General features: G+C 46.2%; 1 protein-coding gene across 1 annotated transcript in view; it reads left to right on the top strand.

Annotated features, from left to right (window-relative positions):
* The window catches only part of EXOC3L4 (exocyst complex component 3 like 4), a 42417-nt gene that overhangs the window by 12546 nt on the left and 12003 nt on the right, over positions 1-17868 (top strand). Inside the window, exons 4-9 of the mRNA XM_077923859.1 lie at positions 1889-2552; positions 3761-3878; positions 6328-6447; positions 7727-7827; positions 8306-8395; positions 13561-13675. Of these exons, the coding sequence (XP_077779985.1) occupies positions 1889-2552; positions 3761-3878; positions 6328-6447; positions 7727-7827; positions 8306-8395; positions 13561-13675 (1208 nt within the window). The remainder of the gene's footprint in view (positions 1-1888; positions 2553-3760; positions 3879-6327; positions 6448-7726; positions 7828-8305; positions 8396-13560; positions 13676-17868) is intronic.

Here is a 17868-nt window from a genome sequence, read left to right as displayed (position 1 = left end):
TTAATTATGATTATTATCATTATTAATTATTATTATTATTATTATTATTATTATTATTATTATTATTTTATTATTATATTATTATTATTATTATTATTATTATTATTATTATTATTATTATTATTATTATTATATCTCCCCTTTGGGGGAAGGTTTCTTGAGCAGGTGGTCTTTAATCAGATCCAGGCACTGTTGGGGGAAACTGATTTTCTAGATCCATTTCAATCAGGGTTTAGGCTCAGTTTTGCCACAGAAGCTGCTTTTGGTTCTCCTCAACCTCTCAGCCGCTTCTGATGCCATCAACAATGGTATCCTGAAAAACAACATCTGGAGGTCCACAGGTTTCCTCATGTCTGGAATAGATGGACCTTCAGTGTGATCCAGCAAGTCTCTTCGCTTGCACTTATGAACTGGTTAGGATTGCACATCTCCCTCCAATAAAACTTATTATTAATAGTAGAAATGTTTTGGGGGTAAAAACAATGTCAGAATAGAAGGAAGGAAATGCAAACTTTTCATTCCAGTAGAACATTTGCCGCCTGTATTTGGGGAAGGAGAGCCTGCAAGCCCTTCAGAAGTTCTTGGACATGGTCAATGGCCAGGGAAGATTAGAGCTGAAGACCTGGAATCACTGAAGGTCCACAAGTTCCCCACAGCAGTTGTAAAGGATTAAAGCAGTAGTTTTCAACCAGTGTGCCGTGGCACCCTGGGATGCCTGGAATGGTAGTCAGCGATATCACAGGCAACACTGGCCTCTGTCCCTCTTCCCTTCCCTCCCTCCTCTGATGCCCTCTCACGTCTCTGCCTCCCAAAGGCTTGTACAGCTGCTTATTGCAGCAGCCCTGGCTACAAGCTTCACGGGCGAATGGTGCCTCAGGGGGTGCTGGTTGCCAGGAGCTGAGGCAGCCTTGAAGGAAGCAAGCAAGTTGGCAAAGGAGCCCAGCCAGCCAGCCACTCCACCAGCTTTTCTGGTTGGGAATGGACAGACAAGTCCCAGGCCCCTGTGGGGCAGTGTGAGGAGGCACCTCTCTTTGAGATGAGGGGGCAGCTCAGAGACCAGGAGTGGCAGCAGCAGCTGCCCAGAGGACTCCTGAGGAGGGGAGGCTGAGGGAAGATTCTAGAAGGGAGGGTGCCCCAAAAAAGGGCAAGAGGCTGCCAGCTTTGCAGGCAAGGGGTGACATAACATGGCTCCTGAGCCCCACAAGGGTGCCGCAGAAAGAATGTAGTTGGTCAAAGGAGCTGTGGAGTCGAAAAGGTTGAAAACCTCTGGATTAAAGTACAAGGAGCCAGCCTGGTGTAGTGGTTAAGAGCAGTGGACTCGTAATCTGGTAAACCAGGTTCGCGTCTCCGCTCCTCCACATGCAGCTGCTGGGTGACCTTGGGCCAGTCACACTTCTCTGAAGTCTCTCAGCCTCACTCACCTCACAGAGTGTTTGTTGTGAGGGAGGAAGGGAAAAGGAGATTGTTAGCTGCTTTGAGACTCCTCAAGGGGAGTGAAAGGCGGGATATCAAGTCCAAACTCCTCTTCTTCTTCTTCTTCTTCTCTTGAGAACACAGAAATAGTTCTATAACTCCTTTTATTCTTGTTCTGTATGAAAGATCCACCTCCTGTGGTGAGACAATAGACAAAGCATCTTGTTTAGGTTTCGTTTTATGCAACAGAGCATGAGTGGGACACCTCTAGCCCTCCAGATGTTTATTGACTCCAGCTCCCACCAGCGCAAGCCAGTTTGGCTAATGGTCAGGGATTTGGGGGGCTGGAGTCCAGCAACAAGTAAGAGGTCATAGGTTCCCCACCACTGCCCCAGATGAACTATTCCAAATTATTTCTGAAGAGGAAAACATGCAGTAGATGTGGCTTGCTCTCACACTCCATTTCTCTCTTTAGTTATGCAGATAAATGAACTTATTAAAAACGGGCAACTTCTAGAAGCCTTCAAAAACATCAAGGGTTTAGAAAGGGAGCTTCTGGCTGAAATAGATGCCAAGAAATATGAAGACAACCCCAAGGGATGCATTGTGAAGGCCAAGGACATTGACTTGCTCTACGACTTGGTTTCTAAGGCCATCCAGCGCATCGTGGAGGAAACCCTGGAGCTTCCCAGGGTAGATGCAAAGGCTTTAAACACTCTTGTGACTCTGATCGCAGAGGAAGAAAAAGCCCATGCTGGGGCTACAAGCATCGCTGCCTCATCCGAGGCTGTGTCCAACCTTGGGTTAGCCAGGAACTGGAGGCAGCTTTGGGAAGACGCTGTCAAGCGAAGTGTGGAAATCAGGGTCTCAAAAGTGCCTGTGCCACTGAAGGAGGACAACACCTCTTGGCTCTCGATACACTTAGGATATCTCAAAGAAGTCGTAAGAACAGATTTGTTGACAATCAAACACTGGGTACACAAATGCTACCCACCAGGCTACAGTGTGGGCGATGCATACCTGAAGGCTTTCCACAAAGCCCTCTCTTCGCATTTACAAAGCATCCTGGAAGAAGATGAGAGCCTGGGATGCAATCAATTCTATGCAGTACTCAACTGGGTCACTAATGTATACCGCAGGTAGGTTTCCCATTAATCACATGATGGTTAGGAAAAGGTAAAGGACCCCTGGATGGTTAAGTCTCAGATATTGTTTGGTCCATGTCACAAGCTATAGGTGCTGCAGTGTTCAGTAAAAAAGGTAAAGGTAAAGGACCCCTGGACAGTTAATTCCAGTCAAAGGCAGCTATGGGGTTGTGGAGCTCATCTCGCTTTCAGACCAAGGGAGCCGATGTTTGTCCACAGACAGCTTTCCAGGTCATGTGGCCAGCATGACTATACAACTTCTGGCCCTACAAGACACTGTGACAGAAACCAGAGTGCACGGAAATGCTGTTTACCTTCCTGCCACAGTGGTACCTATTTATCTACTTGCACTGGTGTGCTTTTGAACTGCTAGGTTGGCAGGAGCTGGGATTGAGCAACGGGAGCTCACCCCATCGCGGGGATTCGAACCGCTGAGCTTCCGATCGGCAAGCCCAAGAGTCTCAGTGGTTTAGACCACAGCGCCACTCATGTCCATGTGATTTCCATGTGATCAAGAGGCAGCAGGATTGTACCGCTGACCCCTCCCACATGCTTGTGTGGATTCCTCCAGCCCCCCCCCCCCTTCATATTTTTGTTACCCTGGAATCCAGTAATTACTAGGACACCATTGGAGGCTACAGAGTCACTGGCTAATGAAATGAACCTGGTTCCTGGCTCTAGGTCTGATGCTGGTAATCTGCTTTGTGCGTCTCTACATTTTGTAAAGCTGTCCTTAAAATAAAATAAAATAAATACAAAACACTGTATGCTACAAAAAAGTGCACACAAAAAGCATGTAAAATTATTATTATTATTATTATTATTATTATTATTATTATTATTATTATTATTAAATTTGTATACTGCCCTTCATCCAAAGATCCCAGGATAGTTCACAACAGAAAAATACAAAATGAGAATACAGAATAATAAAACAAAAACAAGCCAATAACCCTTCTCCCACAAAAACATTTTAAAAGCCATAGATTTGTAAAACGTGTATGTTAGTGACAATAACACACCAAAATGAATTAGATTAGGTGACAACCCAGCTGCTGCTCTCCTTTCCTTTAAAGTGATGGGAGGGAAAGACTTTGCCAAGACCAGTTAGGTATTTTCTGTAAGCCAGATTCTGTCCACAGGCTTCTGGACGAAGGTCCCAGGTGTAGAAACATCATGGAATCCTGTTTTTGTTTTTGTAGTGAAAATCTCTTAGGATGCCCAGACCTTAAACCAGAAATAAAAACTGAAGCTCTGCCAGATTTGTTAACTGCAGAAGATTTAGAGAAACTGAAGAGCAACTACGTTAACTCTGTCCAGGTAACATCTCAATTTCCTTGTATAAATCAAAGGAGAGGGTGGGGAAGTTTGCATCGCTGATTGAATCGAACACGTGCTGCTTTTATTCCAGACTGTAGCGTTCAATGCCCCAACTTCCTTCAGAATGAAGTGATTGCCTTAGAAAATGCATTTATGAATGGGATCCAAAGGCCCCTTAAACTTCCACAGGAGCAACGCATTATTTGTTGAATGGAGATTCCTTGTCTACTTCCTGGTTTACATATGGGGATGGGGGTGGGAGGAATTTGATTCGATTATCATTTAAAGGCAAACCTATCCAGTGCTCAGGGATGCGGGTGGTGCTGTGGGTTCAACCACAGAGCCTAGGGCTTGCCGATCAGAAGGTCAGCGGTTTGAATCCCCGCAACGGGGTGAGCTCCCATTGTTCGGTCCCAGCTCCTGCCAACCTAGCTGTTCGAAAGCACGTCAAAGTGCAAGTAGATAAATAGGTACCACTCCAGTGGGAAGGTAAACGGCATTTCCGTGCACTGCTCTGGTTTGCCAGAAGCGGCTTAGTCATGCTGGCCACATGACCCGGAAGCTGTACGCCGGCTCCCTCGGCCAGTAAAGCAAGATGAGCGCCGCAACCCCAGAGTCGGCCACGACTGGACCTAATGGTCAGGGGTCCCTTTACCTTTACCTTTAACAGACCCTAGGCCACAACAAAGGCATGCAGTAGGGCATAATCTCCAACATTTCTCCGATGAAAATAGGCGTGCAAGGAGCATTGAGAAGTGAGTGTGAGCTCTTTTCATCAAAGCCCCATGACGGGTTCATTTAGTGTGCAGTTTTGACTAATGTACACATTCTTGGAAGCAATTTCTCCTAATATAATGCAACTTTTGTGCATGATTTTCCCTTTACCCTAATAATACGCATTTTATACACTTTACTTGCCTGGAGAACTGCATTGCTAAATTCGGCAAATTCTGAAGGATGGCTGTGTTTTGTGGTTCAACATATCGTTTCCAAAAGGGAATATTTGAATGGTTTGTCTTTAAATGCGGTCTGAATTGAATTCTCACCCACCCATCCACACTTAGCGGTGGGCCAACCTGTTTTGCAAGGCAGTTTGTCTGCCCTTGCTGATTTTAGTGATTCAAGGACCCGATCCCCGCTTGGGAAATAAAGACACGTGGACACGGTATATTAGGTTAATGGGCAAGAAAAGGCCACAGCTTTATTGATTACAGCATGTGAGAAGGTATTGGCTTAGGCATTGGACCACGGACAAAAGACTCCACCCACTGGGAGAGGGGTGAGTCTGAAGAGGGGTTAACCACCAGTCGGGGGAGCCTGTTGATGCTAATACAACTATAAGCTCTCCCCTGATGTCACCGAGGGTCGTGCCATGGCCCCCCGCCACACAGGCATCGGACAGGATCCACGACTGCCGGATTCCTTTAATGGAATACCCAAAATTGAAGGGGTAGGCGATGGCCACACCTTGCCCTTCCACACACCAACATTACATTCCAATGCCTAACCGCCAAATACCACAAAAGTTGTGATGATTGCTAGGAGGTAGGCAAAAAAACCAAGAGGCCGGTGCCAATTAAATCGCCAATTGGGGAAAAAACTCCTACCAGGCCCCCTGGGCAACCAGGGCGACCAACCATGGGTCCATAGCAAGGTCAAGGGAAAAGCTAAGCTCTAAAGGGAGTGGTGGGACGCGGGTGGCGCTGTGGGTAAAAGCCTCAGCGCCTAGGGCTTGCCGATCGAAAGGTCGGCGGTTCGAATCCCCGTGGCGGGGTGCGCTCCCGTTGCTCGGTCCCAGCGCCTGCCAACCTAGCAGTTTGAAAGCACCTCCGAGTGCAAGTAGATAAATAGGGACCGCTTACTAGCGGGAAGGTAAACGGCGTTTCCGTGTGCGGCTCTGGCTCGCCAGAGCAGCGATGTCACGCTGGCCACGTGACCTGGAAGTGTCTCCGGACAGCGCTGGCCCCCGGCCTCTTGAGTGAGATGGGCGCACAACCCTAGAGCCTGTCAAGACTGGCCCGTACGGGCAGGGGTACCTTTACATTTTTAAAGGGAGTGGTGGGTGGGTGACTCGTAGCAAGATGTGAGCGCAATGGTGTGAAATGGCTGGCGCAGCCGCATTTGAGCGGCAAACCACGCCCCCTCTGCACTTCCCAATTGGGTGCCCAACCGGGGGGCGTGGCGCGCCAGCCATGAGGACGGGGCAGGGGGCAGAACGCCCCCTGCATGACACGGGAATCGTCTCCCGCTCACAACACCTCCCCTCCAGGAGGAGGAGAGGCCTTCTCAAGCAGCAGAACTTGACTGGCTTCCAAAGCATCTTTTTGGACCCATTTTGAAAACAATTTTGCTGGAGAGCTACAAGGAACTGGGATGCGTGTGCATAAAAGAAGTGTCTGCATATATGATTATGTTGAGCTGTGTTGTTCCCCTTTATCTAAATATTTAGCAGGAAACCAAGAACTGCTTGGAGAATATTTTGATACTGGAGACCAAGGAAAAGTGGAAAGGAGAGCCAGATGAGCGAAAAAACCCATACGATTCGTCGCTGTCCTACGATATTCAAACGGTATTTGCTGAGATTGTTCATAGCACATGCATGTTCTTTGATTCCAGGGAAATTGAAATATTACCTTCTGGTATGTAGGTGTCGCCTACTGTGCTAATTTATGTTAGTCACGTCCTTGGAGAATGTATTAGCAAAATGTAGTTTTATTACAATTTTTAACACTGCCACCCCTCGCTTCCTAGCTACAAATTAAACCTGCTGTCAATTGTGTCACAGACATAATAGGCAACTGATTTTTAGAGCCATTTTAGAAGGAAGGAGGGAGTGCAGGGAACAGGGTTGTTACAAAAAAAAATATTGGTGGGGAGAAGCCACTTGCTACTAGGCCTGCGGCAGCCTTGAAAAAAGAGAAAGGAGGAGGAAGAAATTGGGGGTGAGGTGTGTGACCACAGCAGAATGCCAACCTCCCACATTTTTAAAGAAAGAGAAAGAAAAGCCCCTGCTAGATTTGGGGATTGGGACATCAATGAAGCCAGGAGGAACTCATATTTTTGCAATTTGCAGTGGGCTGAGTCGTTTCAGTTAAATAAAATGCAAACGACATAATAAACCCATATTGGGAGAAAATAAAATTTAAGGTGAGGTGTTTTGGAGGGAGGGCTTTTTGTTCTGCTGTCATTACGAACGTTTCGTGGGATCATTATATGTTTTCAATAATCAAAAAGTATATGGATTAGCAGGAATTTTGTAAGGGGGTGCAGCAATTGCTTTTGTGTCCTGTTTGCTTCCTCAACCTCGGCCCTCCGGACGTTTTGAGACTACAGTTCCCATCATCCCTGACCACTGGTCCTGCTAGCTAGGGATCATGGGAGTTGTAGGCCAAAAACATCTGGAGGGCCGAGGATGAGGAACCCAGATGTTAGTTAAGGCATGGCCATCCCTCAGAAATCGCAATAACACAGGCCTGCTGGTAGGGATGGGGTTTCCGTTTGCATTTAAAGGCAACCCTGCTTAATTCACACTTTCTGAAATAAAACGAGATCCTTCAAAAATTGCACTTCTCAAAAGCTACACCCCACATACTTTTTTAAACCTTTCCTTGACCATTTGCCTATGAAAAAACGATGAGGTGTTTTACTACCCCAGTCGGTTAAAATTTTGGCAAATAGATTTCCCTTGCCTCACCCGGGTCATTCTTGCTTCCTCTTTGCAAAATGCAAGCTCTGGCATGTTCTGTGTCTGTCACACCTGGAAAAACCATTGAGGTGCCCATTGTACTCATCAAACAAAGCCATTGCCTCTCTGCTTTTGGTTACATCCCTTGTCCCCTTTGGTCTAGCTCGCCAAACAACACAGAAAGGTAGCCGGCTGCATTTGTGAAGAAGTGGAAGACGCCGTTCTCAAAGGTATCGTGAAAGAAGTGACAGAATTCCTACCACGGTAATGTCTGCTTGTTTCAAAGTCCCAGTGTCTAAACTGGATCATGTTTTATGCTTAATGGTTCTAGCAAATAGGCATGATGGAAAAGCATCAGCTGTTCTGAGGACGCAGCTCAGAGGCTTTAGCTCAAGTGCAGAGGCAAATGTTTCCTCTTCAAATGAATCCAAATTCTGACTCTGACATCGCCAGCAAAAAGAACTTCAGACGGAAGAGCTGGAAAAGAAATCTGGGGCCTGTTTGGCCATCTCTGCAAATCACAATGTCCCCAGCACCAACTAGTAGTCAAATACATATTGCTTCTTTAAGCATGAAGGACCCATTTTAGCTGACCTGGCTAAACATGATTGATAGAACTATCATCCAATAACTCCTCTGACTTTTATTTTATTTTATTTTTGTATACAATTTTTATTAAATTTTCTAAATTACATTTCAAAATAATAATTTAAACAACCTTAAACCAACAATTTTATTACAGCTTTGGGAAAGCATTTCTGGACCAAGCGAAAGATCACCCCCAGTTTCTGATGTTCATGATGGCCTACCTTAACAGCTTCCAGGACTTGAGGTAAACTTGTTTTTCCCTCCCTCATGCTGTGTTTGAAGAGGAAATGTGGGACCAGATCTTAGGATTTAGTGCAGAAGGCAAATTGGTTGTGTTCTTTTGGACAACGGAACGTCCAGGGATCGTTTTGCAGGGAAAATACAATTCCTCAGTCTCCACACATTGTGCTGGGTGGAAGTACCAGTATAAGGGGAACCTATCCAACAAAGGTAAATTAAGGTGTGACACAAGTTCCCTATGCCCATTTTACTGCCTTATAATTTCTTTTTAGAAAGCAGCCCTGCACAAAAATTACTAGTGTACCCCCCAAAAGATGAACCTGCCCACTGAGAGGCCAGTAACCCCAGTTTCCATTCAGGTTATGGAGATAGGAAAGTGGACACACACACACACACACACACCAGCTTTCATACCCTCCAACATTTCTCCAATGAAAATAGGGGCATCCATTATTATTATTATTATTATTATTATTATTATTATTATTATTATTAATACACCACCCATCTGACTGGGTTGCCCCAGCCACTCTGGGTGGCTACCAACATACAATATATAAAAACAGAATAAAACACTAAACGTTTTAAAACTTCCCAATACAGGGCTGCCTTCAGATGTCTTCTAAAGGTTGAATAGTTACTTATCTCCTTGGCTCAGGGGTCGGATAACTCCATAGCCTCCAACATCTCTCCAATGAAAATAGGGATGTCCTAAGGAAAAGTGGGACATTCCCGGATCAAATCAGAAACTGGGATGGCTTCTGTAAATCCAGGACTGTCCCTTAAAAATGGGGACACTTGGAGGGTGCATTCGCCCATAGTCACCATGGAAATCAATGCAATAAAAATTAACATGCAATAGCAAAGACAAGAGAGACAAAAACACGTTACCATCTTACAGCCGTTCACAATCTATGTAAACACAAAATATATCTAAAAGCATTAAAAAAACAATCAGGAGCCCATTTCACGTATAGTATGTTTTTAGAATTTATTTTGTGCACTAGCATTATTTTGCCTCTAGGTGGCAGGGCACCTCCAGTAATTAGCAATACAGTTGAAGGGGCTGGAAATAAATTCAGCTTGTTACTGTCATATTTTTTTCTATCCACAGAAGAAACCCAAGCAGGCAATTAAAAGAAAAACAAGAAACTATTGTGTAAACGTAAATATACATTTTTTGTTTTGAAGGATTAGTAGACCCAGCAATGTGTGGGATGCATTTTCCCCCCTACAAACATGGCTAAAAAACAAACAAAAACAATTGCAATGACTTAGGGATGAGCAAATCTGTCAGTGTTGATTGTAAATAGTTTCTTGTTTTTCCCGCCTTCAATTCACCACATTTCTGCACCAGTTTGCAATTTTAAAAAGAAGCTGCTCGTGAAAATTCGCCTGCATTTTAGTGTACATTTCTCCTAGTATACACATTATCAACTACAGTGGTACCTGGGGTTACATACGCTTCAGGTTACAGACTCCGCTAACCCAGAAATATTACCTCGGGTTAAGAACTTTGCTTCAGGATGAGAACAGAAATCGTGCTCCAACGGTGCGGCAGCAGCAGGAGGCCCCATTAGCTAAAGTGGTGCTTCAGGTTAAGAACAGTTTCAGGTTAAATACGGACCTCCAGAATGAATTAAGTACTTAACCCGAGATACCACTGTAGTATACACATTACTGCAAGCAATTTCCTCCAATATGTATTGGAGGAAATACATATTGGAGGAAATTGCTTGCAGTAATGTGTATACTACAGTGGTATCTCGGGTGCATACTTTTTGTTGCTGCTGCTGCTGCTGTATGGCACCGCAAAATTCAGAGAGGTGCAGATTTTAAAGGATAACTGTGTTTCTATTTGTGTATTGCGTTGGAAAGTGTGAATTAATTGTGTTAAAATGTGAAGCAAATGAATTTCACTCCTTCATTCCTAGTTTGGGTTTCCTTTGGAATGAGCTACAGCAGAGACTTTGGTGTCTTTGATATACAGTTTACAGTGGTGCCTCGCAAGACGAAAAGAATCCGTTCCGCGAGTCTCTTCGTCTTGCGATTTTTTTCGTCTTGCAAAGCAAGCCCATTAGCGGATTAGCGCTATTAGCGGCCTAGCGGGCTTAGCGGATCAACTGATAAGCGGCTTAGCGGCTTAGCGGATCAGCTGATAAGCAGCTTAGCGGCTTAGCGGATCAGCTGATAAGCGGCTTAGCGGATCAGCTGTTAAGCGGCTTAGCGGATCAGCTGATAAGCGGCTTAGCGATCAGCTGTTAAGCGGCTTAGCGGATCAGCTGATAAGCGGCTTAGCGGATCAGCTGTTTAGCGGCTTAGCGGATCAGCTGATAAGCGGCTTACCAGCTTGGGAAAAAGGGGGGGGAGGGGGAAAACCCTGCAGGAACTCGCAAGACATTTTCGTCTTGCGAAGCAAGCCCATAGGAAATTCGTTTTGCGAAGCACCTCCAAAACGGAAAACCCTTTCGTCTAGCGGGTTTTCCGTCTTGCAAGGCATTCGTCTTGCAGGGCACCACTGTATTTACACGTATATGTGACCTGAGCCTACGCTAAAGATGCTGGCAGCATTAACACCCCAAGAGGACTTTGCATCCCCCATAGCTGCAGCCTTGGATTCAAACTGAAATCAAGTGTCGCTCTCACTCTCTGCCTTCCCAGCCCGTTGCTTTCCCCCTTCTAGCTCATGTCACTCAACTCCCCATTCCGGCCTTTTCTCTTTCTAACAACCAGCCGGTTGAGGGAGGAGCTCCACCCCTTCGTCATCTGGCACCGATCCATTTCCTTTGTTCCCTTAACGGCCTACAAACCTAGGCTATCACCTCACCAGGAATTTGAATCCTTCCTCATAGTTTAACACTTGGATCCATAATAATGCTAATAATAATTTTATTATTTATATCCCCCCAACTGGCTGGGTTTCCCCAGCCACTCTGGGCGGCTTACGGCACATAAGAACATTAGACATTAAGAAAACTCCCAATACAGAGTTGCCTTCAGGTGTCTTCTAAAAGTCAGATCTGATTTCTTTGACATCTGATGGGAGGGCGTTCCAGAGGGAGGCCCCACTACCAAGAAGGCCCTCTGCCTGGTTCCCTGCAGCCTCACTTCTTACAGGGAGGGAACCGCCAGAAGGCACTTGGCACTGGACCTCAGTGTCCGGGCTGAATGATGGGGATGGAGATGCTCCTTCAGGTATACTGGGTTGAGGCCATTTAGGGCTTTAAAGGTCAGCACCAACACTTTGAATTGTCCAGGAGAATCCCGGAATTAGCCAATCACGTGGGGCCCATTGCGTAAATAATGTATATAAAGCAGACACTTTGGGGGGACTTGCATTCCTCACTACTATGAGCTGAATAAAGAGCATGAAATCCACACTTGACTCCGGGTATATTTCACATTTGCAAGAAATACAGAAACACAGGCTTTGTGGAACTCCTCAAGGGGTATCTCCGCACACCCCAGTTCCTGACCTGGAGGGAGAGAGGAATCCATCTTGGAAGAAAGGTGGAGTAGAAATTTGAAAAGCCCAGCCAGCACATTTGGTGAAAAGACTTCTGTATAGGATCTAAAAATACACAGATGTATTAAAATGTAATCAATTTGTTAACTGATTAATCGGTTCAAAGCCAAAACCTTTAATTGGTGCACGACTCCTCTTTCGATTCTTCTCTTTATCATTACATGTGAGTTCATTATTGCTGTTATGCAGCGATCAAGCTGGCAAGCTGCCATCTAGCATGCAATTTAATTTCAGGCTTTTAATTTCACCTTCGCTTCTGTTCCTAACGATGGGAAATTAAGGCTTCTAATTAAGACAGAGGTTGGCAAAAATCAATTTGGATCTTTGGGAAATGCCATTTATTTTGAAGTTGTTAAAAGAGCGAGGCGTTTAATCAGGATAACCAGCGGGAAAATAAGCGGCCGAAAGAAAACCTTAAATTTCAACATCGTTCTATTTGGCCTTCTTTGGTCTTCGTTAGAAATCAGAGTGAAATTATTTAGCTGTGGGTTCCTAGATTGCTTACTCTATACTAAATAGCAAGTAATGTGGGTGGCGCTGTGGTCTAAACCACAGAGCCTAGGGCTTGCCGATCAGGTGGTCGGCGGTTCGAATCCCCGCGACGGGGTGAGCTCCTGTTGCTTGGTCTCTGCTCCTGCCAACCTAGCAGTTGGAAAGAACATCAAAAGTGCAAGTAGATAAATAGGTACCGCTCCAGCGGGAAGGTAAACGGCGTTTCCGTGCGCTGGTCTGGTTCGCCAGAAGTGGCTTAGTCATGCTGGCCACATGACCCGGAAGCTGTACGCCGGCTCCCTCGGCCAGTAAAGCGACATGAGCGCTGCAACCCCAGAGTCGTTCACGACTGGACCTAACGGTCAGGAGTCCCTTTACCCTTTACCTTTAATGCTTCATGCCTGTTGTAAGCAGAGAAAGGGGGTTGCTCTTTAAGAAATAAAGGAATCATAGAATCATAGAGTTGGAATAGACCACAAGGGCCATCGAGTCCAACCCCCTGCCAAGCAGGAAACACCATCAGAGCACTCCTGACATATGGTTGTCAAGCCTCTGCTTAAAGACCTCCAAAGAAGGAGACTCCACCACACTCCTTGCCAGCAAATTCCACTGTCGAACAGCTCTTACTGTCAGGAAGTTCTTCCTAATGTTTAGGTGGAATCTTCTTTCTTGTAGTTTGGATCCATTGCTCCGTGTCCGCTTCTCTGGAGCAGCAGAAAACAACCTTTCTCTCTCCTCTATATGACATCCTTTTATATATTTGAACATGGCTATCATATCACCCCTTAACCTCCTCTTCTCCAGGCTAAACATGCCCAGCTCCCTTAGCCGTTCCTCATAAGGCATCGTTTCCAGGCCTTTGACCATTTTGGTTGCCCTCCTCTGGACACGTTCCAGTTTGTCAGTGTCCTTCTTGAACTGTGGTGCCCAGAACTGGACACAGTATTCCAGGTGAGGTCTGACCAGAGCAGAATACAGTGGTACTATTACTTCCCTTGATCTAGATGCTATACTCCTATTGATGCAGCCCAGAATTGCATTGGCTTTTTTTAGCTGCCGCGTATTGGCTTTGTTTAGCTGCCGCGTATTGGCGTATTGGCTTTGTAAATTACACCTTAATGAACATTAACTTGTTGGCCTTTTCACTACAGGATGAACTTGCAAGCGACTTTTCACATCAACTGTGAAGAACTGGAGAAGACCCTAGCTGGTCTGATGCTGAGATACAGGAAATGCTTTTTAAATAAATTAAAGCTGGAAACACAGGTAAGAGGAGTATTTGCAATTCAAGAAGACTGCGCTAGAACCCAGCTGCTGAGATTCCAAGCCGCAGCAGTTCTTGTTGATTTCCTCCGTGAGATGCCATCACTGAGCCAGGGTGTGTGCATGGGCAGATCATTCAAAGCACACCCACCACACATTTAAAGCACGTGGCTTCCCCCAGAGAACCCTGGGAACTGCAGTTTGTTAGGCGTTCTATGAATCATGGCTCTGTGGCGAGGAGACTGCTGCTCCCAGAATTCTGAAATGAGAAAAGGGACTTACCGTAATTGAATTGCCGTTGTGAACTGATGAAATTTTATTTTATTATGAATCGTGCCTCTTTGAATCAGGGCAGGCCTCTTTGAAAAGCGGATGGGGAGTATATCTTCCGAGCAGTTTAACGGACAGCCTTGCACACGTCCTTGGAGGAGCAACCCAAACCACAGCTTCTTTCATGTGGTAGGAATGGGAGTAATTCTAAGAACTCGGATAACTTAATTTCTCACCATCGCTGCTTTCACTTTTGAGCAAAGCCAAGGTTGCAAACAACAGCGATGTTTTTGGCAACTGTAAAACCCCTTGCAAGGCAGAATTATTGTCAAAGGCAGACATCATCCTCACTTGCAAGCTGCTCTGGCCATCTGCACAGGGGCTGGTGTGCCAGCATAGCTAACAGTCAGTGGCAGTGGCAGCCAATAAGTACCACTGGTCAGTGGCTGATCACCTGCTTTCATAGAATCACAGAACTGTGGAGTTGAAAGGGAGCCCAGGGGTCATCTAGTCCAACCCCCGGCAGTGCAGGAATCTCAGCTATAGCATCCACGACAGATGGCCATCCAATTTCTGCTTAAAAACCTCCAAGGAAGGAGAGTCCACAACCTTCCGAGGGAGACTGTTCCACTGTTGAACATCACTTGCTGTCAGAAGGTTCTTCCTTATGTTTAGTCGGAAGCTCGTTTCTTGTAACTTGAAGCCATTGGTTCGAGTCCTACCCTCCAGAACAGGAGAAAACAAGCTCTCTCCATCTTCCTTGTGACAGCCCTTTGGATATTTGAAGATGGCCATCCTATCTCCTCTCAGTCTCCTCTTTCCATTCAAAACGTCCAAAGTCGAATCCCCATTATCTCTAGGCAAGGATGAGAATATTGCCTGTTTGCAACAGTGGAGTGCGTTAGTGTCGACAATATTTAGTGTGGCTTGCTGTAAGGCAGCTCCCCATATCCTATTGGTATTGCCCCAATTCCTCAGCCACCTCAGGCAAGGTGGGGAATGTGCATGAGTTCTAAATGTAGCTCTGGCAGGGTGGAGGGGGTCTCTAAACAACTCCCAACACCCTTAAAGGTAAAGGAAAAGGGACCCCTGACCATTAGGTCCAGTTGTGACCGACTCCGGGGTTGCGACGCTCCTCTCGCTTTACTGACTTAGGGAGCCGGCGTACAGCTTCCGGGTCATGTGGCCAGCATGACTAAGCCGCTTCTGGCGAACCAGAGCAGTGCACGGAAACGCCGTTTACCTTCCCACCGGAGCGGTGCCTATTTATCTACTTGCACTTTGACGTGCTTTCGAACTGCTAGGTTGGCAGGAGCAGGGACCAAGCAATGGGAGCTCACCCCGTCGCGGGGATACAAACCTCCGACCTTCTGATTGGCAAGTCCTAGGCTCTGTGGTTTAACCCACAGCGCCACCCGTGTCCCTTAAGAAATGCCAGTTCCCAAGATTCTTTGGGTGAAGCCCTGACTGTTAAGATTTGTGGATGTAAACAGAGCCCTACTGCCCCAGGGATTTTTCACATTTCCAGGACAGAGGCTTTAAACATATACTGTGGACGTTACCATAGCATCAGAGACCGACAACAGTGCATTAGGATTTTGCCCTGAGATGTTGTGATTACTTTCCTGGCGAGTGTGGATCCAAAAAAATACAATAATTTGAGGCATGCTTTTTCTACCCCGGAGCATTTCTACAACATGGACCAGATGATGCTCAGTCATTCTGTATGCATCAGCACCTCCGTGTCTTCACAACAGAAATAGACCTCTGCTACTTTTTTCAAAAGCAGAGGCTCCTAGGCAGAGAACCAACAAAAGCTGCTCAAAGTGATTTAGCACAGCTCGTTGACCTGCTCCTCTATCCCACTTTACTTTCCCCCTGATTTACATTTTAATTGGTTCCTGCCTCTTTAATACAGTTGCCAGCTGGTGGGAAAGGCTTAGATTTATCTAGGGGAATACAGTTTAGGCATCTGAAGAAGCCCAGAACTCATGGAGGCATTCCAAATGCCCATAATCCCTTAATTAGGTGGAGCATATACGGTAAATGCACACAGGCCACCCTTGACAATTACCAAAGCGATCTGCAGCGCTTCCTGTTTTGAGCCTTCCTCCTCCCACATGCCTGAGCTGTCTCTAAGATCTTGCATCACACCCTAGATTTGAAGCACTGTGTTAAAATTCAGCCAAGGCACAGGGAGGGACCAGACCCTAACTACATATGGCACACACAGGGGTTTATTGGAAACACCTTTGGGGGAGAACCATGCAGAGGAGAAAGGCAGCGAGGAGGAAAGTGCTTAACCCTCACCCCACCGCATCTCCACTTGAAACTGTCCTCCCCGCTGCACAGTTTCAAACAAGAGAATTCTGAGGGCAAAGATGGGAAAGGGTGAAGCAGCCCCCGCCGTCTGCTCCAAATACAGTGGACACTCGGGTTGCAAACGTGATCCATGCAGGATGCACGTTCGCAACCCGCAGCATTCGCAACCCGCAGCGGCGCACCTGCACACTCACAGGTTACAATTTGACGCTTCTGTGCATGCGCAAAGCGTGATTTAGCACTTCTGCGCACGCATGACTCCCAAAACCCGGAAGTAACCTGTTCTGGTACTTCCGGGTTTCGGCGGTCCGTAACCCAAAAAAACGCAACCTGAAGCATCTGTAACCCGAGGTGTGACTGTAATTCCTCCCCAAATGTGCTTTTCCTTAAAATTGTTGTGCTTCTGTTACATGTGTTCATGCAGACCCTATCTGCCTGCGGACTGTCTCGCCAGAGTGGTACATGCTCTGGTTATCTCCCGCTTGGACTACTGCAATGCGCTCTACGTGGGGCTACCTTTGAAGGTGACCCGGAAACTACAACTAATCCAGAATGCGGCAGCTAGACTGGTGACTGGGTGCGGCCGCCGAGACCATATAACACCGGTCTTGAAAGACCTACATTGGCTCCCAGTAAGTTTCCGAGCACAATTCAAAGTGTTGGTGCTGACCTTTAAAGCCCTAAACGGCCTTGGTCCAGTATATCTGAAGGAGCGTCTCCACCCCCATCGTTCTGCCCGGACACTGAGGTCCAGCTCCGAGGGCCTTCTGGCGGTTCCCTCACTACGAGAGGTCAAGTTACAGGGAACCAGGCAGAGGGCCTTTTCGGTAGTGGCACCCGCCCTGTGGAACGCCCTCCCATCAGATGTCAAAGCGATAAACAACTACCTGACATTCAGAAGACATCTGAAGGCAGCCCTGTTCAGGGAAGTTTTTAATATGTGACATTTTAGTGTATTTTTTTATCTTTGTTGGAAGCCGCCCAGAGTGGCTGGGGAAACCCAGCCAGATGGGCGGGGTACAAATAATAAATTATTATTATTATAAGGGATTCATAAATCCTAGTTCTTCAGCTCCACCACTGAGCTGAAGCCCTTCCCCTGAATATTGACTCGTGTTTTTTTGCTGGGAGCTGATTGTAACATATGCATCGTTTTGCTTCTAAAAGTAACGTGGTCCTGCACTGTGAATCGAGGGTGGAGGAAAGTTCCGGGTATCAAAAACCTGGGAAACTGTTTACTTGGCTGTCAACAATCTCTTTTTAAAGTAGGAATGATACCGTATTTTTCGTTCCATAAGACCATAAGGCGCACCTAGTTTTTAGAGGGGAGATGCAAAGAAAAAAATATTATTTAAAGGGAGCGCTGAGCAGAGCCCTGCAATAGACAGTTGCAAGAACCTGTCCCCCAAGTGATCTTCCCACATTTCTTGGGCATCCTGAGCTTTTATAGTGTGTGAACATGGTCCTCAGTATCGTATGTTAAAGTCTCCATGCCCAGACGTCCATTGTGAGGGGCTATATTTATTTCCCAAACTTTGCATGCATAGTTCCTGGCAAAGATTAAAACATTTCCCAGTAGATTCCAGTAGTTTTGTTTTCATGCC

The sequence above is a fragment of the Podarcis muralis genome, chromosome 1, assembly GCF_964188315.1.
Source record: "Podarcis muralis chromosome 1, rPodMur119.hap1.1, whole genome shotgun sequence".
Taxonomy (NCBI): Eukaryota; Metazoa; Chordata; class Lepidosauria; order Squamata; family Lacertidae; genus Podarcis; species Podarcis muralis.
The sequence above is the reverse complement of the archived record's forward strand: the minus strand, read 5'-3'. Positions and strand labels throughout refer to the sequence as shown.